This window comes from Taudactylus pleione, unplaced genomic scaffold, assembly GCF_031769625.1.
Source record: "Taudactylus pleione unplaced genomic scaffold, aTauple2 ptg000256l, whole genome shotgun sequence".
In the NCBI taxonomy this organism is placed as follows: Eukaryota; Metazoa; Chordata; class Amphibia; order Anura; family Myobatrachidae; genus Taudactylus; species Taudactylus pleione.
This window is the reverse complement of record NW_028284658.1, coordinates 18,809,681-18,836,991: the sequence shown is the minus strand read 5'-3', so window position 1 is coordinate 18,836,991 and position 27,311 is coordinate 18,809,681. Positions and strand designations below refer to the sequence as shown.

General features: G+C 46.4%; 1 protein-coding gene across 8 annotated transcripts in view; it reads right to left on the bottom strand.

Annotated features, from left to right (window-relative positions):
• Positions 1–258: 258 nt before the first annotated feature.
• The window catches only part of LOC148515003 (uncharacterized), a 67,901-nt gene continuing 40,848 nt past the window's right edge, over positions 259–27,311 (bottom strand). For 2 of the 8 annotated variants that reach the window (XR_015879441.1, XM_088480715.1), the window contains exon 4: positions 259–695. Coding sequence is in view for 5 of the 8 variants with exons in the window: in XM_088480715.1 (XP_088336841.1) it covers positions 637–695 (59 nt within the window). In the remaining 3 variants the exon portion in view is untranslated. Of the gene's footprint in view, positions 696–9,475; positions 10,346–27,003; positions 27,090–27,311 lie in introns of those variants that run through there. The other 6 variants (XM_088480714.1, XM_088480719.1, XR_015879439.1 and 3 more) reach the window with 5 other exon arrangements.

Here is a 27,311-nt window from a genome sequence, read left to right as displayed (position 1 = left end):
TTACTAAATAGATGATGTGTGCGTTAGGGTGGCTCTTATTTTAAGACTTTCTGATTATAAGTCTCTCACCCACTCATGTAGATTCTTTTCATTAGAAAATGATGTGTACCAAAATTCATTATGATCTGACCACTTTTACTACAGTATGTGCTCAAGCTATAAATGTGCATTTTGAATTAGAAATGGGTTATGCTGTAGAGTCCATACCCTGTAATAGCCAACAGAGCCATAGTGACTTAAATAAAGGTAAAGTCTTTAATAAACATTTATTAGAATGCGAAAGCTAAAGTACAGAACATATTTCACAAAGTAACATTGTTAATAATTGTTGCCCCTTTCTCTAATGGGTGAATCTGTACATCAGAGCTTGTGGTAGACGATTCCCGGATGACGTCCTTTTCATATAGGCTCTTCTCAGTTTTTGATTTCTCTATCCTTACAATTGTTGATTTACTCGTTCTTTCTGTAGCCTCTTCTTTTTTGGCAAGTACTTTATCTACTCCTATCATTGCACCTTGTCTCCCTTTCCCTCTTTGGTCTGTAAAAAACTCCTTGTCCTCTGTAATCGTCATCACCTCACACTTGTTTCTTGTTGAAGGTGATGCACTAGTTGCCATTATGACAGTTACACTTCTGCTAATAATGATGATAACCTGCTGTAGTAATCTTAGACTGTTGTACTGATATCTTCAAACCTGTGAAAAGAGAGAAACAAAAAGCATGTGATCACACCTTAAACATAAGGCAATCAAAGACAAATTTTACACATATAACTTTCTAACTAAATGAAACAAAATAGGACCATGAGACTTGAAATTCCAGACACTCTTATTTTTTCCACTATAAAAGGGATACCCGCACGCAGGGGGGGGTTCTGAGTACCCAGAACCCCCCCCCCCCTGCCTGCCGATCAATGGCATAGCACTGTCGGTTTCAGTAAGTGTAGTGGGGACCACAGTGAGTGCTACACAGTAACAAACACACCGACGCTGGCGCAGGGTAGTACACTCGTACTACTCGGCGGCGGTGTGTTGTTTTAGCAGCCAATGAGAGTCAGACAGACTCTCATTGGCTGCTGCATCACGGAGGGAGCTGGGCTGGAGCTCACTCATGAGCTCTGCCTTCCGGCTCCCGCAGTGGGTGATGGGAGAGACGTCATAACGTCTCTTCCATAGTGCCGAGCGGCAGGACAGAGGAGCGGACAGTGGCAGGTGTCTTGTGTTATAGTGTATATGTAAGGGGCACTGCATAGGGCAGACCACTACTGCAGCCACTGTATAAGGGGCACAATTGGGGGCACTGCATAGGGGGACCACTACTGGGGCACTGCAGAGGGGGACCACTACTAGGGGCACTGTATAAGGGGCATTGCACAGGGGGGACCACTACACTGTATAAGGGGAACTACTGGGGGCACTGCATAGGGACAACCACTACTGGGGGCACTGCATAGGGGAGACCACTACTGGGGGCACTGCATAGGGGGGACCACTACTGGGAGCACTGTATAAGGGGCACTACTGGGGGCACTGCATAGGGGAGACCACTACTGAGGGCACTGTATAAGATGCACTCATGGGGGCTTTGTATAAGGGGCACTACAGAGGGCACTGCATAGGGGGACCACAACTGGGGGCACTGTATATGGGGCACTACTGGGGGGACTGTATAAGGGGCACTACTGGGGGCACTGTACAAGGGGTGCACTGAGGGCATTGCATAGGGAGACCACTACAGGGGGCACTGTATAAGGAGCACTACTGGGGGGAGGGGGGTCTTTAATAAATTATGCTGTCTGTATTTATTTGCCTGCTGCATTCATGTTTTTTAGTGATAGAGGTGTGTGTGTCAGTCAGTTTGTGTGTACCCCGTCATAGGCTGAGTGGTATATATTACTGTAGTGGTCCTAAATCCTGTGTAAGCTGTATATATATATATATATATATATTTGTGGCTAGATGCTTTTCCATTGGTTCTGTAACCAAGGATATGGCAACCCCCCTTTCAAAATCCTGAGTTAACCACTGTAAGGACCACCCTAGCGTGCATGCTAAGCAGGGCAGAGGGTGATGGGGGAATCCCAACACCCCTCACTCTCACTCATTCATCAATTAATTAATTAGATAGTAAAAATGTACACAAACAATATGGTGACAGAATAAGTGGAAAAGAAATGAGGCTCTAAGTAATGCTTATGACTTTATTTTGATTTATATGCCTTTCATTAAAGCATGTCCGACGCACTTCCAGCTACTTCTGGTTTGCTTTTCTGCATGTCTTTAAATCAATTTTATATTTTATTTTCCTTCATTAGTCTGTAGTGCATGAATATATTAGTTCAAAAGAGATCAGTTCAACAGTGACACCTACCGTGTGCTCTGTAAATCATATCTACTCTGCAGTATGTTGTCCTGAAATGTACTCCATCACAAACAGTATCTTGCCAAGTAAAACATCTATCTGAGGTTAATACAAATGATATTTCTTGCACAGTATTTTGAAATTCCAGTAACCAAACAGCACATGAAGAACAGATAGTACAGTGCATTTATCTTATGCTCCAATAGCAGTTGACAAAATAAAGTAAACTTTTATAACATTGTGTCTAACTCTTGTTTTAGAGAAGTGCAGTGAGCCCCATTAATCAATCCCTGAATGTGCTGCGTTCATCTAGGGAGCTCTGACAGACACTTCTCTCTGATTGCTTGTTAGCAGTGTCTTGAAGAAGTATAACCATGAAAGTGCATCCAGCAACAGCTTTATTTATACAGTACCATGTTGCATTTGGTGGCACTGGTGAACTGCGCAGGTAGTGAATACTTACCTTAGGGACGATCAGGATTTTCACCCATGTCGGGCAGCCGCTGTCGGGAGGTACACAGGTACAGAGTAGGCACAAAGGGAATTGCTTCCTGAAGTGTTACAATGGGAGACCAGAAGAAAGATCCACAGAGGAGTAAGACGTTCTGCCGGCACTGGAGGAGAGTGGTGTTCGGGCTGACTGCACGGAGTGCAGATACTGGAGCACCGTTGGTATAGGAAGTGGACTCAGAGATATTACTAGAGTGGAGATGTACTGAGTATCCGGTGTGAAGAATCCAGATGCACCGGAGAATGGTTCAGCAATAGTACTCAATAGTGTGTACTGAGTACACAACATGGGAATCCAGATGTACCGGAGAGTGGTTCAGTAATTGTACACAATAGTGTGTACTGAGTACACAACATGCAACTCCAGACGCACCAGAGAGTGGTCCAGTAATTGTACTCAATAAAGTGTACTGAGTACACAGTGTGAATCCCAACGCACCGGAGAGTGGTACCGAGATGGTAATAGAAACAACTTGAGAGCAAGGAACAGCAACCTGGAATAGAATGACAACTAGCATACACTGGAAGTGACCACGTTGCACAGGCAACTTCCTGGTGTCCAAAGCCTACTTATATACCCTAAGGTAGCAGTTCATAGGAGTTCAGTGCCAGCTGACCGAGACTACGCTACCATTGGTTGAAGGAACAATCAGGTGATGAAGACTATCATGGCTGCACCCATGACAGGCAACCTCAGTAGCTAAGTCACAGAGCCGCACATGGAAGTCCAAGGGCACCTAAGGCAAAATCCTCAGCGCGTCACCCGCCGCCACACCTGACGTCTGACCGCACGAGAAGTCAGGGGGAAGCCGGTACTGGGGTGAGTAAAGGCCGATCCTAGGCCGAACCCTGACACATTGCTTATAGTACTACAGTTATGTCTTCTTACTCAGTGCCCACTGGTGCCTTAGGGTCTATTACCCTTCTCAATGGGAATGCCAACTGTTCATCTACTGTATTACTTTTTCCCAGTGTACAGTAGGACAAAGAGGAGACCCAAGGTACTGAGAAGCTATACTCACTATAATGAGCTAATTTAGAAGGCCCATGCAGAGTGGGCACTCTCTTGCAGAGGTTCAGGGCTTTTTTTTTTTTTTAGTTTATTACAGCTGTTTTAGAAAATCATGTAACAATAACACTGTTTTCCAGAATACGATACTAGAGCAAAACAGACTGTCCCTGAATGTAGGGAGACAGAGACTCCCTGAAATAGTAGTGATCTCCCTAACTCCCAAAAGAGTCTAGCAATCTCCCTATGTACGTGCTGGGTGTGTGCAACACAGTGATAATGTCTTCACTCTCCGCCCACAATGGAAGGTACACTAGGGAAGATCATTGAGGATGTGTGCTACAAGAAAATGGCCACTGCTCTTTAGCATACTGATAGCTACATAAGTGGCTGTGTGCATAAGGATGTGTGATGAATAGCATGAACCTGGTGGACGGCATAGAGTTAAAGGGGGTTATTTAACCCCTTTGCTGCCCTTCTCTCCCCTGTGCTGCAGTAATTTTTCCACATTTGCGCTCCAAACATTCCATCATCAATATCACTGATTTTCATGCAGTACCCACATAAATTATACTTTGGTTGTTTTTTTCAGAAGACTTTTTTATGTTTAGAAAATATCTTTAATCTTTTTACTTATTCTAATACATAAAATAAAATGTAATTAAAATGTGGTAAAAAAAAGTGCTTTTTTATTGAAATTTCAATTCAGTGAACCAGAAGCAATTGTTTTATAAATAAACACTGCAAATAAATACTTTGTAGTTCTTGCTTCTGCATTAAGGGCCTGATTCACTACGGATTGCTATTGCAACCGCATGCGCAGATTGGTCGATGGGGCCTTCTGCGCATGTGTATGCATCGCAGTGCGCATGTGCGCGTTAGCATTGCGATCACCCACGCAGAAGGAAAGCCAGCACAGAGTGATGGGAGGTCAGCGTTTGGAGGTGGAGATGGGGAAGTGGTTGGAGAAAAGCATGCATGAGTTTCCAGCCGTTGCTTGGCCACGGCGACGGCATACGCAACTTGAGTACTTACTACTTGTGACGAAGTTAGCAATTTCTGAGTAAGGTCAGACCTGCTGTAATTCTGCGCGAGGGGCCGATGTTACCCGATGTTCCCGATGTATATGCAGGACTGCAAGGTATTATGGATCTGAGGTAGTGGGCGTCTCTATGCTGGCTGTGCGACGCTTTGCAATTGCATTCAGTAGCATATTTTTGCAGCAGACCTGCATGCGTTATCACAGCTGCGGTAACGATCCGTAGTGAATCAGGCCCTTAGTCACCATTCTAAAATTGCAACCAGTGTAGGTTTTCACACACAAAAAAAACTTTTTTTTTTGGTGTGCAAATTTTCAGTCTTAATTTAAATGCTAACCTTGTGTAGGAATATGACAGCCTAACAAGTCCTACCATTAAATGAGCGGACCCTTTTTTATTTGACACAATGGGCCTGATTCTGAGTCTGATGCAAATCCAAATGCAGATGGACCCCACAGATATCTGCAAACATTACCATGTACCACAGACTAAGGGCCTGATTCAGACCTGCTCGCGAGCGGGTCGATGTTGGCCCAGTGCGTATGCGCACGAGGGAGCCGGCTCCATCGTGCGCATGCGCGAGACCCGGATAGCGACGGGCAAGCCGTCGCTATAGGTCTCGCTACAAAGGGGGCATGCTGTCGATGGTGAATGACAGCATGCCCCCTTTGGTGGGCGTGCCGGGGGCGTGGCTGTCCAGATGGAGGCGTTCCCATGGGAACGTCTACCGTCTGGGGCCGGCCCCACTGACATCACAAGTGATGTCAGTGGGAGTGCTTTCGGCTCTGATAGAGTCGAAAGCACTCCAAGGCTTGCGGCAGATGAGACCCTACCACAAGGGTCTCGTCGCAAGCCCGATGGTCGCGATGGTCTTGACCATCGCGACCATCTTTTTGGCCGCTCGCTATAGCTGTGGGTCACCCACAGCTATACGAGCAGCCAGGAGGCCGCTCTAAAATCAGGAAGGACAGCCCTGATTCAGAGCGAGCACTCTGTCAGAGCGTCCGGCTCTGAATCAGGGCCTAAGTTTGAATGTGCGGACAGATGCTCTGTCTGTTGATAGAGCACTCTTACTGTGAACTGGACGTTTCTGGGCGGGGACCATGCAATCGCACGATAGTTATCCATCTTGTGGGAGTATCGTGGTGCAGGTAAGCCGCCTTTCATGCTCGTACACAGCATCTGGAAGTAGATGGGATTTATGTTTCAGATTTATCTTTTGGGTGCAGATGGAAAAATACTGTAGATGGATGGATAATCGGAATAGACAGGTGGATACTCGCATTGGTATAAGATAGAAAGCAGGCTGCCGTAGCCGGATGGAAAAGCGCCTGCAGACGCAGAACCACTGGGGGAGATCTGAGTGTTAGATGCCCCATGTGTGAAATGTTTTTGTTTTTTTTGTGTATGTGCTATTTAAGTCATTGTTTGGTGATCACCAGATAATAACTACTAAGGGGACACATGATGAGGAGACTCCCCTCTGTCAAACAAAGATGCGCGGGTCAGATAAGGCACAATGTACCCTCACTCACATGTATGGAAAACAGTATATCTCTATAGCACTGGATGATATAGTCTAGTGAATGCAGGTGATCATCAGTCAAAAGCTGCCATGGGGCCACATGATGAGGGTTACCCCATGTGTACAGCAGCAATTATGGGTCGTGCCCTCCTGCCCATGTATAGAAATGTGTCTTCCCTAGTGCAGAGTAATATTGTCTGGTGATCATCATAATATAGCTACTAGGGCCCACGTCATTTGAAAGAGGGGTCTCCCCTATATCGAATGTGAGTGCTACCTTTGTTATATGTGCAATTAAGGGGATTATGGGGGCACATATGCCCTCTCACCCATGTATAAAAAACTTTTGTTTTCTGTAGCACATGGTAACAATAATAAATACTAAGGGTTTCCATGATTTGAAGAGGGGTCAGCACGTACACTTGCTTTCGGGACTGACGTAACAGTACATCGAGCGGCTGAACGTTAAGTGTGTATACTTACCTGAATCAGCTGCTCAGCCAGTCGGCTTTCAAGTCGTCCTGAGTGTGTACCCAGCTTTAAACTAATGGTGGGATGTACTAAGGGAGAGAAATGCGTTAAGAAACCCGAAAATGCAGTTTTCATGGGCTTTACCACATTTCTCATATGTGTTCTGGTTCTTCATGCTGGTGGCGTTACCCAATAGAAGCCTTTGGGCTTGTTTTCGGGATGCCCCCTGGGTTCCCCCTGCTGCACTCTTTCTTCTACGCATGTGCAGAAGGACACCATAGGGACTTTTAGGTGTTAAACCTGGAAGTTCCGCTATCCGAGGCTATTGCAAAGAACAGTTCTTATCGGGAGAGCTGTCCTTTGCGAGTTAAATCACATTTCTAAGTACATACAGAGATAATTAACTCTGTTATGTACCTGATCAGAGGCGGGATGTACCGCATTACAGATACAATGCTTAGTACATCCAGCCCTAAGTGAACATTCCCATTTATAGCCCAGTTACACCTACACGATCACAAGTGTAAATGGGTATGAGATACGTACAACTCTGCATTGCTCATAGTTGCATAGGTTTGGTTCTAGAGAATGCACAGTGCGAAAAATATGCACTATATGCTTGGCAAACGGATTTGTATTGAACTCTGCTTTGACAACATCATGTTTCTTTTCATTAAAATTCCTCCGTTCTGGAGCGTCTTTCCTCTTAGCATCAACAATTTTAATACTAGTCTTCCTGAAATCTCACTTTCACACTGTGTTTGGTTTGATCAGCAGCCTGCAGGGACATTTCAGGAACTACACAGCAGTGACAGCACTATTTGTATCACATTTCAAAATGTTTCAAATGTATCATTGACTGTATTCGCTTTAATAATATTATTACAAATGCTGCATAATCTGCACAGAAACGTTCCTCACGGTGATGGATTTACAAACCTGTTCTGTACATCTGTTGTCTATAATTGCCCATATTTGGGACACTCCTATGCGCAAATAACAATTGCAGATCAAATAATCTACCGTAAATCTGAATCATCTGATGGTATTTTTTCTGCATTTTTAATTAACGCTAAATGTGCTCCATATGGGAATGGGTATGAAAGACCGGCAGCTGAATAGCCGGTTAAAATCCTGAAGCCGGAAGCCAGAACGCTGAAGATCCCGACGGGTGGCAAGTATACTATCCCTACCCCTCTCCCCCCCTAACCCTCCCTCTCTGGTGCCTAACCCTAACTCCCCCCCCCCCCCCAGTGCCTAACCCTAACCTCCCCGCAGTGGTGCCTAACCCTAACCACCCCCTTACCACACTCTAAACCTAACCCTCCTGGGTGGGTGACTAAGTCTAAGCCCCCCCCTCCCCCCCGGGGTACTACAATACTTACCGGGGTTCAGACGTTCGGGATTCTGGCATTTGGGATGCCGACGCTGGTATCCTGATCCCCTTCGGCATATCGACGTCAGCATTTTGCCAAACGGCAGAATTCCGGCGGCGGTATTTCGGCAGCCGGCATGCAATCCGTTGCCAATTTAACTATGGCCCTGATTCAGAGCCGGACGCTCTGACCAGAGCGCTCGCTCTGAATCAGGGCCCACCTCCATTAAAATGGAGCGTCCTCCTGGACGCTCGTATAGCTGTGGGTCACCACCCACAGCATATACGAGCATCCAACAAGATGGTCGCGATGGTCTTGACCATCGCGACCATCGGACTTGCGAGTGAAACCCTGTGGTCGGGTTTCTCAACCGCAAGCCCTGGAGTGATTTTGGCTCTATCAGAGCCAAAATCACTCCCACTGACATCACTAGTGATGTCAGTGGGGCCGGCTTCAGACTGTAGGCGTTCCCATAGGAACACCTCCGTCTGGCAGGCACGCTCCCGGCACGCCCACCAAAGGGGGCGTGCTGTCAGTCACCATCGACAGCACGCCCCCTTTGGTAAGACACTCCAAGCGAAGGAAAGTCCTTCGCTCGCCGGGTCTCGCGCATGCGCACGACGGAGCTCCCTCCGTCGTGCGCATGCGCAGTGGGGAACATCGACCCACTTGCGAGCGCACTGCCGCTTGCGAGTGGGTCTGAATGACCCCCTATATCCCTTCCATATGTAGTCACAAAGAGAAATTTCTTTCCTGAATGTTCTGACCTTACATAACAGTTCATACTGCCTACTACTTTTTTGGAGATATGTAAGTTACTAGTACACCATCTAACACAGTTCTTCATTACTGACTTCTGAACAACCATAGTCATAGATAATAAATAAACCTGATTAGAGAATAACAGCTACTATACAGTGCTGAAAGATATTGCAGACCTATTGCTTGAGATCTAGGGCCTGAATCGGAAGCAAGGTGACTGGTGATGTATCACAAAAAGAAAAAGTTGAGTGGCGCTTATCAGTAAGCAGCTTTTAAAAGGAGAGTGTTAATCTCCTCAATAGTAAAACAATAGTAAAAACAAATAACAGCGCTAATAGGGGCATATATGGTCTCTAAAGTGGGATCTGAGAAATTCACCCTATATATAATAAAAACTATATATGGATACACATGGCTTGTTTATAAAACATTTAATAGACACATTAATATCTTATCACCTCCTATAAGGGGAGTAGTGATATATACATGCAAATAAAACAAATTGTAAAAGAAGGTTGCTGATAATCAGTGTATCAGCTGACTGTGGTGTCCCACCCTTTGATGGAAATCCCTGTGGGGGAAATATGCATAGGAAGTTTGAGTACCAGTATAATGTCCAGCAATATTATATAGATAGAGATGTTACCATTCCTGGTTACGTTAGCAAGGTGTCCTCACAATAGGCGTATCCTCATGTAATGGAGGTAATCCAGTGATGTCTCTAATCAGAGAGGTGGCTGGTCCGGGTCTGTTGGTAGTAATTCCAAACACTCTTTATCCTTATGTGGATACAAATGGGTAGGGAAATCAGCAACCAAGGCTCAACGCGTTTCCGTGTGGAAGGAGCCCACACCTTCTTCAGGAGCAAAGAAGAAGGTGAAGCAAGTAATTCCCCTGTAATCCTCCCTGGCCACCATATTGAGGACACAGACTGTCCATCCACTCAAACAGCATCTGGTGAGTTACAAACAATATTTTGATGTTTTAAGTGTAGAAACATAATTCATTCTGAAATTACACCTTTTGTTACAATTATATAATTGCAAATGAGTACAATGTTTAAACCAAATACAGCATTCAGTAAATGGTAAAGCCAATAACAAATACGGATCACTGTTTATTAATGTCAAATATGTGTATTTTGGTACAGATGTCTGTACTTATTGCAAATAAAGGCCATGGTAACATATCATTGTCTATTTCAATCCTCAGCTGCACCGCAGAGGAAAAAGGCTCCTGCCAAAAGGTGACGTCCACAAGGTGGTGGTGAATATGATGATGCTGGTGAGTTCTAAACAAATTGAAGTGATAGAAAAGTACAATCAGACCAGGCATGTACAATACTTCAACATTTCTGCCAATAACATTGTGACATTTAGGGCAACTTCCGTTTACTAATCTAAACATGTCAAAGGCAATACAGTTAGCGAACCTTTCACCATTCGCAATTATGCTCGTGGAACACTGGTATGTAAACTTGCCACTAAAGGCACCCTTATCCTCCTGTATCTTCACCATGCTTCAACTCAGGTAACTACATGAAATTTACTTAGTCACTATTGAAACCAACTGTGTACAAGCATGGAGATCCTCAAAACCTAACTTGTACAGGGCAACAGATTACTAGGGACAATGTAGTTTAGAATGAACAAGCATCATTACTTACATGTACTTTCCTCTTTTCAGGCCCTTCACAAGCTAATCTACAAACACCATCACCAATCGTCATAGATGATTCAGGGGCACATCATCCTCGCGGAAATATAACAAAACAAAATACCTTGCGCTAAATGAGGCACCTGTAATAGCTGATTCAAGTATCTCTAGCAGCCAACAGCACAAGACACGTGGAGAATGCCAATCTCCACACACAAGAAAATTTAACAAAAAGAATTGTGTAGTGCTTAGCGGAGCTCAGAAATACAAGAACTCAATCTACCAAAAAATGAATTATAATTTTTAATAATTAATAGTTAGAATCATAAATTAAAATGAAAAATTGTCAATTCATCCACATTATAAATGGCTCCCGGGAGTACATATATTGGATACAATGTAAAATTTAAACATTACACAACAGAAAATAGAAACAATTAAATCTTCCACAGTTGTAATAATAGCACTGTCTGGATAATAGTTATAATGATACTATGTAGAAGAGCTCAAAATGAACAAAGTAGCAAATAACTTGTTGTCAGTCCAGAAGCATGTATCTAAAAAGCCAGCCTTTTCTTATTGTTCCATAAGCGCTGAACACAGTAGAAAAACACAAAAGTGCACGAGTTGTTATCCTCTAGTAAGTCTCTGGACTCTTAATGCTTGAAATCGGTTGCTGAGATGGTATACTCACAATTATGAGATGTAAATAACTGGTGTCCCCATAGATTACTGTCCTGAAATATCGGGTAAAAGATTGTGAACCCACAGCGGGCTGAAGCTGCTCCATTGGCTCACGCTGCCGATGTAGCGCACTAGGAGAGTGGAGAGCAAAAGGAGCAGCACCCATTGACACAGGTAATGTACCGCTCCAATAGTTGTCTGTATTGACAGGCAGCGGACCTGCTGCATAAACGCCGACGGCAGATGGAAGATCCAGCAGTGGGAGCACTGTGAAGGGGAGTCTCACCTGAGGCCAGCCAATCACACAGCAGCTGATGGACTGGAGCAAGAGTACAGTGTTCCGGCTGTTTGGCGGCAGCAAATAACAACTCAAGCCAACCTAGGCAAGACCTCCAGAAAAGCAGTAAATCCACAATGGTGAATCCCAAGTGGGACGTCAATCCAAAAGGCAGTAGGGGAACACTTGCACAGTGCAGCGGAAACCAGCACCTGTAACTTCAACGCGTTTCTCCGTATGACACGGCTTTCTCAAGAAGCAGGTGCACATCATCATCGCGGTGGTACTGTAGATCCGGCAGAGACTGCAGAGAACACAGCTGAAGACAACATTGAGGAGCCAGAAGACTGGCAGCAACCACAGCCCACACCCAAACCTTCACCCATCCCAACTGTGGAAGAAATGTCACACTTTTTGGATCCCTTCAGGAAGATGCAGGTCAAGTTCATGATGGTGCGAACCACACAACTTGCATGCATCACAACGCAGTTGCGCAAAATTGCCCTCACAAATCGTGTAGTACAAGGTACCCCAGCCAGAATGGCAACAAATCTAGATCAGCGTATGTCCAACCTGACCAAGGCTATTTGGGCTCAAACAAAAAAGTGCATCTGGCCCAAAGAGAAACATTGGTTGCTCCAACTACATCTGCTACTAGCAGCCAAACGGTATTCAGTCAGGAAGCCGACCACCGGCTTCCCGACTGTGCAATCCCGACAGGGGACTAATGATAGGTGTCAAAATTCCAACACCTATCATCATCCCTATGCCGGGAGCCCAACGTCTGGCATACCGAATGAAGGTAAGACGGGCGCGGACAGCTGTGGGGGGAGGGTTAGGTTAGGGGCTCCCGGGGGGGGACTTAGGGTTAGGCACCCCCCCGGGAGGGTTAGAGTTAGGCTAGGGGAAGGGGGGGTAGGGTTAGGCACCCCGGGTGGGAGCTTAGGGTTAGGCACCACCCCCAGAGATGGTTAGGTTTAGACTGCGGGGACAGGGGGTTAGGGTTAGGCTCTAGAGGGGGAAGTTAGAGTTAGGCACCCCTAAGGGACGGTTAGGGTTAGGTTGGAGAGGGTTAGGTTACTTAGTTTACTTACCTGTAGGGATCTTCACTGCTTCCGGTCTTCCGATGTTGGGATTTGAACCGCCGGACCCCCAGCCAGACAACAACCCCACCAGCTTCATCTCCCAACAGTCCCTCAAGGCACAGTGTTAGAACACGTGGTGGTCTGTCTAAAGGGCCAGGTAGGGGTAGAGACAGTACACACTCCAAAAAAACACTAGTACTTAAACATGTTGAAAAATACATATTATTTAGAATTTTTGTTGAGTTCAGTAAAATATTTGGCAAAAAGGCCTATTATCTGTGATGTTTATACTACTAACATACAGTAACGTGTTTATATAGTATGAAATAACTTTTTGTATGTGCGCTGCCGTCAGTTTTGTAAAGGAAGAAATGTACAGTATATACTTTTTTAAATTAATGAAAATGTGGAGGGCGGGATTATAAGTCCCTCTATCTCCCCCAAACTCTGGTGTCTACAAAGATGGGGGAACCCTAGTTTCAAAGAGGAGAGTCCTTATAAAATATGTGACCCCGAAAAGTTTTTATCTGGTGACCACTGTGATCACCAGGCAAAAGTCACTTTATCAAATCATAGATTCCAAAGATGGGGGATATCTACCCCAATCTGGCATCCATAAATTCAGGGGCACTCAAAGAGGGAGTCTCTTCTTTCAAATGATGTGGCCTCCTAGTAGCTATATTTATATGCTTTTGTTTATAGTATACAAATTTAATGTTGTGTGTATTATTAAACTTGCAAAAAATATATATTTAATTTTTAAAATGAAATGGATAAAGATTTCATACAACAAAGAAACACAGACATTTTTTTCCACAAAGATCTGTACATTTTTTTCAGGTTCATCAATAAACAACAAAATGAATTATGCCATATGAAACTGTTAAGGATCCTACTTAATAAAGGCAACCGATTCCAAAAACCTAAAAATTAATGCTTGGTGATTGTCTTACAAACAGACATGATCATAAAGTGCCTAATGGCAGGTCACTGAGGAGCACTGTTATACAATGTAATCAGAGGCAGTCAGGGGCAGCATAGGGCCCAATTTAAAATGTACATTAGAATATTATATTAATGGTCCTCCAAAACATGAAAAAAAGACCCTTTCTGAGAACACCCAAGTATTCGAGATAATAGAATCCAAGCAGGTATCTTTTAGGTATGATATTTGCAATGAAAGGTGCACTTTATCTGCCATTGTTATAATGTAGGTGGCTAGTACAGTATGTTGTCAATGTCAGCAGTCCTCATTTTTGGAGTATAGTCATTATTTCTAGCAGCCAGTTGTGACAGCTCAGATAATGTTGATGACCCATGCCAAATCAGTAATAAGAAATACATTGGTTTATTGCTTCTAACCCTTAACAACCTTGTATAGCTTACTTAACTTAAACTAATAAATAACGACACAGACAACAAGAGCTTGGCTAAAAAAGGTCACAGCTTTCATTTATAATGAATTAACCTAACCAGGGTGGCAAAGAGACGCTGCAGACTCAGTTCTAGCTTTTACTTTGCTCAAATACTCGGGGAACGACTGACACGTCCCCCCTCTAGACGCACTAACGCTGCGAGGGTCCCACTTCCCTCCTGGGCCAATCCGAGGCGCTTCCGTACCAAAAAGCGCCCGGGTCCCCCCGTGCGGAGCAGGACAAATTCGCCAGGTTCATCGAGGGCAAGTGCCCCCACAACGTATCTTACGCCACATAAAGCCACTGAGCTGCAGCGTACTCCCGCCAAAGCCAGACTCCAAAGGAAACTGGCCCGCCACCCAACACGACCTAGCCCAAAACAAGAATTCCTAAATAAAGAAACTGAATCCAAGTCATCAAGATGCCCTCAATCAGGATTGAAAAATACAGAGTTAAATCTCCAACTAAAAGCTATGACTCACAACCAAGCCACCCAGTGACTCTGCATGACAGTCTTCTGACACATTCACCTTCTTCTTCGTCCTGTCTAATGCACCATGCTTATACACCACTCTCCAAGTCAAACTATGCACCAGCCAGATCATACATCCTCCCATTTGTCCGTAAGCCCAACAAAACCTCTCACCACGAACGATCATCCCGCACCTTTCTGCTGTCGCACATTGTTCCCTGACGGGCAACCCTCCTAGTCAGGCACATCCTATTTAGTCACCGAGGACACAAGAAAACCAAGCACGAAAATCTACATCAAACCGCGCACATCATTCACAACCCAATTGTCAATGCTGCAATCCCAGTGAGCAACAAAGTTCCGTACCATGAGTATCGCACCAAACCCAAACCATCCCGACACAACTTTAAGGAAACACATAGCAACTAAATAGCAGGGATGCATAAGAGGGGAAACAAATAACCCGAGTGAAGGGGAAAAACTAAAAAACCTACCCGTGAACCAAATTGGGCCGGATCAAGGCTCCCGGGAGGAAAAATAAAAAAATCCCTTCACCACCCCCCAATTGTTGAATGCTAGTCGTTCAACGATTGGTTGGTAAACAACGTTTCAGGTTGTCGCCAGGTGCGCAACTCATTCTAGTTGCAACTGAACATGTCTCATAGGCAGCCATTTGCACGCCCTAAACTCTGCAGGAAATGCCACCGCAATCGCTGCGCCAATTAGAAGAAATTAAGTACTAAAAACTGAAGCATAGAAACTGCCCCAATCAAAACTATGACCAAAAAACCGCAGAAAACTAAAATGTAGTGCGTAGGATAAAATTGGCCTGTACACCACCCTCGTGCTCTAAGTGAACTGAAGAAATGCAGGGTAAGATTGGCATGTAAACTCTCCTTACATTCACTAGCAGGACGCCCAACTGTAATGCACCGCGAGGCGTACCGGGCAAATGAACCTCTGTATGTTGAGAAAAAGAAACTATCCACCCCCACCTGCATGGTCTGAACTGCCCAATGAACTTGCAAAGCACCACTAATCTCCTGAAAGACAATATCTTAAACCAAATCCCTAACGAAACTAAACACTCCAAAATTGCCACTGGAAAGTTCAAATGTAAAAGCGAGGCCTAATACCCTCCTTGTAAACTCTCCTTGTGTTCACCAGCAGGGCGCCACATCTGTAATGCACCGCAAGGCGTACCGGGCAAATGAACCTATGGATGTTAAGAAAAGGAAACTATCCACCCCCACCTTTATGGTCTGAACTGCCCAATAAAAACTTGCAAAGCACCACTAATCCCTGAAAAACAATGGGCCTGATTCAGAGCCGTTCGCTATTTGCGGTCGTTCGTTCAAAAACAAGGGGTGGCTATTCAAATGATCCGTTCGCAAATTGTAGTCTGTTCACGCCTCTAAGTCTGAATGAGCGAGCAAAACATACGCTCGTTTATTTGTTAAAAACGCCCCCTGGCCGCTCGCATCCTACGTCATGTCCGCTATTTATTAGATTAATCGAGTACATCGACCAGCGTATGAACTGCTCGCTATTCTTGTGGTTGGTGTTTGCTACCACAAATTTGCGAGCAGTTCTGGCTATAAAATAACCCAGTGACGTGGTCAATGACGCTGCTGAATTAATTATGCACACCCATAATACGCCCGTTTTGACCTTTAAGCACGCCTGCGTTTGGATCTCCACTCCCCATTTTCAAGCACCTTCCCCTGTTACCACCCACATACGCCTCATTCGGTCACTCAAAATAGCAGGCACTCGCTATATAGCGTACAAACGATTTTTGGCCGCACTGACTGGTTCGCGCATGCGTACTAAAAACCGTACGCATGCGCAGATGTGCAAACATCGCTCGGAACGAGCGTACTGCCGCTAACGAGCGGCTCTGAATGAGGGCCAATATCTTTAAACAAAAACCCCGACGAAATGAAACACTCCAAAATAGCAGTTGGAAAGTTCCAATGCAAAAGCGAAGCCTCACACCCGTCAGAAAGTCACCAGCCCGTAACCACAAGCAACGCATAAAAAACCGTACATCAAAAAACCGCCGGGAGACGACGCGAACGGGGAAACCATTCACCCAACATGTCATAACTGACTGGGTATGTACATGAATACCTTCAAGCCAACAATAGATGAGCTCCCCGCCGGCGCCGCCACCGCAGAGGCTTTGGAGCCACTCCGCTATGAATGGCTCCAAACAAAGAAGTAAAGGCAATATTGAAAAACTTACCCTCCGTAGATGGCTGAGCCTATAAGCTCGCCAAAATTGCCAGGCAGACGATTACCTCCTTGGTATCATTGGGACAAGAAAACGAAGCTCAACTTGTATGTAGAAATTATTATTATTATTACTACCAGTTATTTATATAGTGCACACATATTCCGCAGCGCTTTACGAGAAGATCTGGAAATTCACATCAGTAATATAATATTCTGTAACTAAACGAACAAAACTAAATGACAACGCAAACGCAACGAGTTTCGGTCATAGATGGCATGAACTGCACCCTATTGAGTAGATTAGAAAATAATTAAACCTCAGATGAACTAACCAGCAAATTTGGCCATGAAAATTGGGAACGGCTCCAACAGCAACAATTACTCGAAAAACCTGCATCGTAAAACATGCTGAAAAATTTCCCTAAAACCGAAAAAAAAAAAAAAAAAACCTGGCCAGCCAGCCTTATTGGTAAACAAATTGCAGCAAAAATTGCCGCTGAAGTACAAATTAGTTCACCGTCAAATTGAACAAGAAACTTGACCAACAACGAAATGCTTGTTCAAACTGTGTAAACCTATAAATCCGCCACCTTTAAGCAAACAACTTACAAACCCCGTACATAATTATTATTTATTTATTTTATTTATTTATTTTTAAAATGTTTCCACTGAGGCTCAAAACCTTAAATGTCTAGTGTGATATGTGATCCATTTCCCACTACGCTACAAAAACCTACCAAACAACCATAACCGACAATCTTGACTATCTCCTTCTCCAACCTACCAACAGGACACAAAACCTACAATCATATCACGCGCAACTGGAACACCCAAAACACGGAAAAAAGGTGACTGCCCCCCAAGAGGAGGTCCAAACAGACGTCACTCCTTCCCGCGCCCATGAAGAGAATTCAATATGGACGATGCGCTACACCGACCTGGTCAGTGCCGTCCTGAACATGCGAAAATAAGAAAAATGGATTTCCCGAAATAGGTGCCGGAAACCGCACCGCCCGAAGGCAAACATTATTTACAAATTCACCTGCATACCACTTAAACCCCATGCATTGAAACCGAATACATGGAGGAAAAACAAACACAGGAAGATATCAGACCAAGGTGGAAACCGAACCCACAATCTCTTCGCTGGGAGGGAGGAACGCTAACCACTGCACTACCTGTGCTGCACAGAGCAAAACAGCCAAACAAAATGGTGACTGAGCCCAACTAGCTCCCTTGGAGCTAACCCCTGAGTCGGGAGGTAAACCCACCTATACCCGTAGGCTATCCTTGGACAGGAGCCACCCCCGCAAGTGCGGCATGAGGGCAAACGAGAGCCCAACCTACAACACATCGAGGATCATAACTCGCGAAAAATATGCCTTAATAAACCAGGATTACCCCGTTCCGAAGAGGTAATGCGGAGGCAGTCCCGTGACCAAGGAGAGTCGACGTTGCTGTTTTTTCCGCCCGCATTGGGCATCAAAAACACCCCATACCAAATTTCTGGACTAGACAAACATGTAACGACAACACAGATGTATAATAAATCCACCCATGCACTCTGTCCGCCAAATAGCCGATGGCAAAGGGGAGCATGACCCAATTTATTATATTCACAAAAATTGCGACACTCGCCTATGCCGTCTGATTTCACCCTATGACATCCCAAAATTGAACAAGAAAAATCAGCAAATCAACTTCTGAGGATCCTTATTCGCTGCAGCGCAAAACACACAGCAAAAGCTGAATTGACACAATGTACAGTACCCTTGTTTCCTAACCACTATAACTGCGTCATAAACCTCACTGTAATTATCACCTAAACCCCTTGTCTAACCGCTGCGCAACCCTCCTGTCAATCTTACGCGGGCGAGCAAACGGTAGATGAGAAACAACAAATGTCATAACAAAATTTGTGACACAATCATACTCGCCAGCACCAGGTGGACCCAGAACCTCCTCTACAATGCTTCTGCGAGGTGCCATCTTCGACGTTTTAACGTGGCGGAGCCACCATGTTGACCGACATAACCGTCTCAAAACGCACGGGATCACCAGCCACCGCAATGGAACAGCAACTGCATCATCTTGAGAAGCCAACAGAGCCAGGCCGACCTGTAACTAAAGGAGAAAGGTGAGGAGGAAAAGGGGGGTGCAAGCACCGGAGGGGAGGTGGGGACAGGCGTGAAGGCAGAGAGGGTGCATGGGACCACCAGGGGTGGAAAATTAATGGGTAGAGAGGAATTTGGAGTGCTGGAAGCAGAGACATAGAAGAGAGGTCGAGGAGCCGTGCTAGGAAAATATTATAAGGAGGCATGGATGAAGGGGCAAAGAAAGATAGCCAGAGGAAGGAAGGACAGTGATAATAAGAAAAACTGGGGGGGGGGGGGGGTGAAGCAAGGGAAAATGAACCTGCGGCTGGGGGTGGGGGAATGGGGAAGCAGTAAAAAGAAGACAGGAGGTGTGGGAGATAGGGGGCAGAGGGCAAGAGGAGGCAGAACGGCAGGGGCAGGCAGTGGGCAGAAGCTGCAAGGCCAGCTGCGAGAAAAAAAAATAAAATAAAAAGAATAATAATATTAAAGATGGATGCTGGGCTGAAATCCCACTACCAAGGTGGGACTCAAAATGGCCACCATGGGAAATGGCCGCCGGGCCTGCAGCGCGGACAGGGGCAATGCATAGCTGCAGATGAAACAATGGGACACCCCCCAGCGCGGTGGACACGGCGCGGGGGAGGTGAGTTGGAGAGTGAAGAGCCGCACTCGCGGCAGTGTGGCCGGAAAAACCGGCAGGTGGCGCGGGAGCGGTGACCCCCGCCAGTGAAGTGGAGGCTGGAGGGCAGGCAGGAACGCCAGCGGGAGGAGTGGATACGGGAGCTCCCGCTGGCGCATAGAGGGACTAGCGCCGCCGGTGACTGGGCACCAACGGGAGGTGCTCACCCCACTGGTGGGTAAGGTGAAATGGGGACCGGAGGGCAGTAACCGGCTCCCCAGTGGGAGGAGCGGAAGCTCCCGCTGGTGCCAAAACTGCATGTGCTGCCGGGGCTGGGAACAAGCAGGAGGCGCGGGAGCGCACACCCCCTAAGAAGCGGTGAAGGAAAAAGGGGGGGTATGAAAAGAACAAAGGAGCGCCAGCGGGAGGCGCGAAAGCGGGAGCTCCCGCTGGCGCGGTTAAGCGCTAGTCTGCTGCGGGAAGGGCTGGGGACCTACAGCCACGAGGGAGCCACGAGCAAGTGGTGGTGGAGGGGGGGGGGCGCATGGTGCCGGGGCTGAGTGGTACCATATGATCAATAAGCCCAAATGCAGGGGGGGGCAGAATGGAATGAACGGGCTATACGGGGAAAGAAGGAAGGGAGGGGGGGGGGCAGGACAGCCTGAACAGGGGATAAATGTAAAAGAGAGGCACCAGTGGGAATATATATACCAGGGGGGGAATGAAAGGATAAAACTGGAATGGAAAGGTAGTGCACAGAAAAAGGGAAAAACTACTCAGCCTGATAGTGTAGCCTGATAGTGTTTCAAAGATCCAGGAGCCAAGAGGCTGTCCATGCTCACACAGCCCATTATATACTGATCATCTGACCACTCCTTCAAGCAATATCATTGGCTCACCCAACCAGCTGACCAGACAGCCTTATAATCTGCCCAGTAACAAGGCTGTCATCAACAGCCATACAGCAAAAAACATAGTATTCTTAGTTATACTCACGCTTATTCCGTCTTCGTATACTATACTCTGCAAAGTTAGAACGTATGGTTAGAAGCCATTGGCAACAGAACGATTTTAGGGGGGGCAACATAAAATAGTTCTGGTGCCAGTGCCACCCCCTCTCCCCTCCCTCTTACCTGTGCAGCAGAAGTGGACTGTCAGGGGCTGTGTTTTATAGCAATAGGCTGCACCGCCGCTCCCTGGTGCCTAACCCTAACCTCCCCCTGGTGCCTAAATCTAACCCTCCTCCTAGTGCCTAACCCTAACCCCTAACGATAACCATCTCCCTAACCCCGATACTTACCTTCGTGATTCCAGCAGTCAGGATGCCAGTGACGGGATTCTGACAGGTGTTGTGATTCCGGCGCCAGCATTCTGACCGCCAGATTCGCCTCCCTCTGTACTTTAACCACATCCCAATGGGCACAGGGTCATATTTTGTGGGTGTTATTAATTTTAATAAAAAAACAGTTTGTTGGGTAAAAAATTTATTTACTTGTTACTACACTTACCATATGTAGATGACAAAAGATATACAGTATAGCAGCACTTCAGATGGCTAGATGTAAGTTTCTCCCATAATGTCAACAAATTTTAGATAAATTATTAGAACCATAACTTTGTTACATATCACCATTTTTAGACTTTGTTTTGCACAAACTTACATGTGAAGTCCTGGTGTATGATACTCTCATGAGCCTCATTCCCCCTCTATACTGACCACATCCTGAGGTGTTAAAGGGTCAGCTGGCTCCTCGCTGAATGCCTCTATGTCCCCAAGATCAGATGTATCTTGTCCCAGGGCAATGTTGTGGAGCATACAGCAGGCATTAACGGGTTGGGTATGAAATACTGATGGCTTAAAAGCCGCCGGTTCAAATCCTGAAACGGGAAGCCCGATAGCATAAAATTCCAACGCCGGCTGGTAAATATAGTTAATCCTCCCCTCTCCACCCCAAACCCTCCCTTTGGAGTGCCTAACTCTAAGACTCAGGGGATGGTGCCTAACCCTAATCCCCCCTTCCCCTAGCCTAACCCTCCCGGTGGGGGTGCCTATCCCTAAGTCCCCACGGGGTGCCTAAACCTAACCCTCCCCCCTGCGACTAACATGATAGGTGTCGTTATTTAGACGACTATCTTTAGTCCCATGCCGGACTTTCAGTGTCAGGATTCTGGTGGTTGGCATTCCAGCCCCCGGCATTCTGACTACATCCCGGCATTAACAATGTCACCAACTTTCTTTGGCTTATAAAACAGAATATCCAGACAGTAGAACCTACTCTTCAAAAGGCCAGATGTGCACTCTATAACCTTCCTGTTGGCAATGTGAGCATCATTGTATTTATGCTGAGCCAAGCCACATGGTCTCGGCAGAGGTGTCATGAGCCAGGTTTGACACCCATATATATACATACAGTTTAAATATGATACTGGTCATACCTGGGATGTTTAAGGTTGAACATGAAGGAACAGTACCAATTAATTTGGAAGCTAGTTCAAACACAATCACAGGAAGACTATTTTGGATTTGCAAACATGGGCCCTCATTCAGAGCCGTACGCTCTGAGCAGAGCGCACGCTCTGAATGAGGGCTGGGCTCCATTTTCATGGAGCGTCCTCCTGGACGCTCGTATAGCTGTGGGTCACCACCCACAGGCTATACGAGCGTGCATTGTGATGGTCGCGATGGTCGAGACCATCGCGACCATCGAATTTGCGAGCCGGAGCCTGCGGTTGAGGTTTTCAACCGCAAGCTCCGGAGTGATTTTGGCTCTATCAGAGCCAAAATCACTCCCACTGACATCACTAGTGATGTCAGTGGGCCGGCTTCTGACGGGAGGCGTTCCCGTGGGAACGCCCCCGTCAGGGAGGCACGCCCCCGGCACGCCCACCAAAGGGGGCGTGCTGTCAATCAACATTGACAGCACGCCCCCTTTGATCGGACACAACGAGCGAAGGACTTTCCTTCGCTCGTCGCGTCTGGCACATGCGCACAACGGAGCTCCCTCCGTCGTGCGCATGCTCAGTCCATAACATCAACCCACTTGCGAGCGGACAGCCGCTCGCGAGTGGGTCTGAATCAGGCCCATGGTTCCCAACAGAGATTCAGAAAATATTTACAAAAATACTTTATATTTTGAGCAGATGTCTGGTTCACTTTAAGAACATGCTCATTAGGGGGCCTGCAGTCACAAATTATCACACACCTGCAACAGCAGAATTGCTAGTGGGAACAGCAAATACTAAATATCTAGTAGCCAGCCCTCCAGCATCCGTCCACATTCAAACTTCTCCCACAGGGTTGATTGGGGCAGGATATAGGTTCATGACAAGACCTGGATAACCTGTAACTACACTAAGAATTCGGAGGTGAACATCACAGACCACCTGTACACTGGAAGAGTGGTAGTGATGCCTATTGACATACACTTCCCCCCTCAAGAGTGGTGCTCTGGTCCCAATGTGGGTACAATCTATGGCTCCCAGTACATTAGGGAATCCGGAGAGCCTATAGCAGGCTATCTTGAGGTCCTGCCACTCTGTTTCATGACTGGGGAATGAGATATATGTACACCATATTTTGTTCAAAGCACAGAGCACTTGAGTTAAATGGCTGGAAAAAGTGGCCTGGAAAATGTCCAACACCCTAGAGCTCACAGACTTAACAGAGGGCCTGATTCAGAGCCGGACGCTCTGACAAGAGCGCTCGCTCTGAATCAGGGCCCTCCTACCTAAAATTGGAGCGGCCTCCTGGCCGCTCGCATAGCTGTGGGTGACCACCCACAGCTTATGCGAGCGGCCAAAAAGATGGTCGCGATAGTCAAGACCATTGCGACCATCAGGCTTGCGACGAGACCCTGCGGTAGGGTCTCGCTGCCGCAAGCCCAGGAGTGCTTTTGGCTCTATCAGAGCCAAAAGCACTCCCACTGACATCACTAGTGATGTCAGTGGGGCCGGCTCCAGACGGAAGGCGTTCCCATGGGAACGCCTCCGTCTGAGCAGCAACGGCCCAGGCTGTCAATCACCATCGACAGCACGCCCCCTTTGGTGCGAGACCCATAACAATGGATTGGCCGTCGCTATGCGGGTCTCGCGCATGCGCACGACGGAGCTCCCTCTGTCGTGTGCATGCGCACTAGGGCACCATCGACCCACTTGCGACTCCTCAGCGCTCGCAAGCGGGTCTGAATCAGGCCCAGAGGCGCTCGCAAAAAGCGAGTGCTCGCTCTGAATCAGGGCGGGCGCTTGTTTCTTTAGTTGCGGCCTCTTGGCCACTCGCATAGCTGTGGATTACCACCCACAGCTTATGCGAGCGACCAGGTGATGGTCGCAATGGTCAAGACCATCGCAACCATCGGGCTATGCGACGAGACCCTTGCGGTAGGGTCTCATTGCCGCAAGCCCCAGTGGACTTCCTGCTCTAATAGAGCAGGAATTCCACCTACTGACATCACGAGTGATGTCAGTAGGGCCGCCCACAAACGGCAGGCGTTCCTGCAGGAACGCCTCCGTTTGCCCAGCCACCCCCCGCCCCGCCTTCCAAACGAGGCGAGCTGTCGATCAACATCGACAGCTACCCCTTTTGGATGCGAACGCCGGAGCGAGTGCTTTTTGCACTCGCTCCAGGGCTCACGTGCGCACCGCCTAACAATCGACCCGCTTGCGAGCGCATAGGGCTTGCGAGCGGGTCTGAATCAGGCCCAGAGCCTGTTGCAAAAAAGTGCAGGGCACACAATAATTTATGTAAACCAGACACTGCATAGTTACTGCCAGACAGCGGTTCTATATCCTCTTGCACCTGCTCATATAAGTTCAGAAGGTTTGTACAGTTCAGCCTAAAAAGCTGCAAATCTTTCTGATCTGACAGGGAGTCCAGGCCCATCCGCAATCCATAGGTTTGTCTGGCACGTACCTACTCTAATAGGGCTCTATATCTGGTGATGCTCCTGCGTTCTCCTCCTGCACTGCTCCTCAATAGTGAGGAGCCCAGACATGTACATCCCATAGGAATTCAGAAAATTTGCCATTGCTACACCCACACAGGTGACATGGTGGAAGTAGGCTTGGTTTATATAGTGTAAATGGGCATCTTGTGTGGTAATAGGTCTCAGACGGTGAGTAACATTAAACATTAAACTGGCATAAAATCGCTATCCTGGAATCAGTCTATTGTTTTGTGAGTTTGTTTCTGCGAGTTCTGTGCGACTTGATGACACGCAGCCTATTACATCCGAGAGATGTATATCTAACATGGAAAACACCTGGAAGGCGTTATTGTCCGGTGAGAGAAGGGTTGATGTGAGTTTAGTGCGAGTTTGCATGTTCTCATAGTCTATTACATTGGTCGAAAGCAAACACGCCCGTAACTCGCAAAACAAACTCGCATTTCTTAGAAATCTGGACCCTAATATATTTACCCCCCTGTCTGGAACCTACTTCTGAGGGTACCAAGGTAGACTCTTTATGTAACAATTTCACTTTCAACTTAGTTGATGCACAAAAGTGGCTTTTTCCTTAATTAAAAAATCTATTTCAAGATTTGTTTATTAGTTTATTTGTTATATTACACATAATGTGAATCAACCCAGCTGAATAAGGCACAAGCATTTAGGAGAGACAAGAAAAGTCCATACAGCACTGAGGGCCTGATTCAGTAAGGAACGCAAATGTGAGCACGCACTCGGCCGATGAATTTGCACTGCGCAAGCATTGTACTGCGCATGCGCGAACCAACCAGTGCGATCAAGAAAGGGTACGCAGAGTAGATGCAGCGTGCACGCAGACCCCTCTAATGATGATTGACAAGTAGTGCCATTTGTGGGCGGTGACGGGGTGTGGTCGTGCGAACGCAGGCGTGCCAGTGCGTTTCAGTGCCGCTGCAGCGGTGTGCATAAATTAGCCATTACAAGACCCTACGCAGCCTGAGCTCTCACTGCGTGCAGGAGATGTAGCAAAGTCTGCGGAAGGGTCAGTGCAACCACTAATTGTGCGTATGGTTTTGATGGTTTGCGATGTTACCGATGTTTCCGCTGTCTTGCGGACTACTCAGGCTGTGAGTAAGGGGAGGTGTGCGGCATTATGCATTGCTGGGTGTCTGCATCTTGTGCTGCGGTTGCCGTGCATATGCACTGATTAGCATATACACACAGCGGCCAAGTGCGTGCGTGCGTGCGTGCGCACATTTGCGTTCCTTGCTGAATCAGGCCCTGAATGCAGAGTGGAGGAGTCAGTTATGATTGATGCTGAGGTTACTGGTTTAGAGGTTTATAATGGAGTTGATGATGAAGTATTGGAGTTAAAGATAACACAGGAAGGAAGGGTTAGTGGTGACTGAGGATTGGGAGTTGGGGGTTAACACAGATGATGCGGATGTTGATGACTATTTCAATGGATGGTTAATTATTATGATTATAATGATGGGGTTGTGGTAATGGGATTCATTAACTCTAAACATAGCTATGACCTACAATTTCAATAAGGGTATATAGACTTTTTATATCCTCTATAGTTAATGGTACTAATTACACGCATCAGAGAAATGTCTGTGATTTGTACCTGTCAGCACTATATACACAGATATGTTGTACATGCAGGACACGAGTGTACATTAGTCTGCACTACAAATCAGACAGTATACACAGATATTTATTCATGTCTTGCATCACCTCTTTTAATTAAACAGTTACAAATGTTATTCTAAAAATTCAAATTCATTTTTATTATGCTATATATTTTTTAATGCCTATGCATGATACATCAAGTACCTAACAACAGTGCTTCAGTCCTCACGTACCTCACATCAATAATGGAGAAAGTTCTAATTGAGAATCTATTGCAACCAGTTGAAATGAGATGTGGTCATAATACCGACAGCGGGGATTCCAGCGGTCAGAATGTCGGTGCTAGAATCCTGACAACTGTCAGAATCCTGGCACCAGCATCCTGAAGGGGGCATCCCGAAGGGAGAGGGTTAGGGTTAGACACTAGGCGGCAGGTTAGGGTTAGGCACAAATGGGGAAAGGTTAGGCTTACGGTACGGGGAGGGGAAGGTTAGGTTTAGGCACTAGGGGGGTAGGGTTAGGGGTAAGGAGAGGGGGAGGGTTTGGATACTAACAGACAGGTATTCTAACGCTGTCGGGATGCCGGTGTCGGGTTTCTGACCGCCAGGATCCCGAGCACCGGCATCCCATACCCAACCTGTTGAAACAACCAATAGACAAACAAAGTGCAATGCCAGGCGCTTAAACCATAAACAAAAAATGATTATAATACCACCACGTGAAGAAATAAAGTTGTTTGTTACCTTGTTATGGGAAAATATCCACAATGTCACAAGGAAGACAGTTGATTTAATTTCTCATATATATATATATATATATATATATATATATATATATATGGTTCCTCTTTTTGTGTCCACACTGGCAATGAATGAGTATACTTCACTGGTTCCACTTGAATCTAAAAGAGAAGCATGTAACCCCTATCGTCCAAACCTCATGGTATAGGAGTAAGGGGAATACAGCAAAACAAAGACCTTAAGTAAAAGGTGAATGCACTCCAATGTAACAAGGTAAAAAATCATGTACAACTCTCTCCCCAGTCCGGATTGAATGGGCTACAGGCTCATCTACCCCGAGTCCAGATAGTTGTTGATAGGGCCAAGGTTGCAGAATCCCGGGAATAGCACCCACCAACTGGAGGCCTCCAAAGAAACC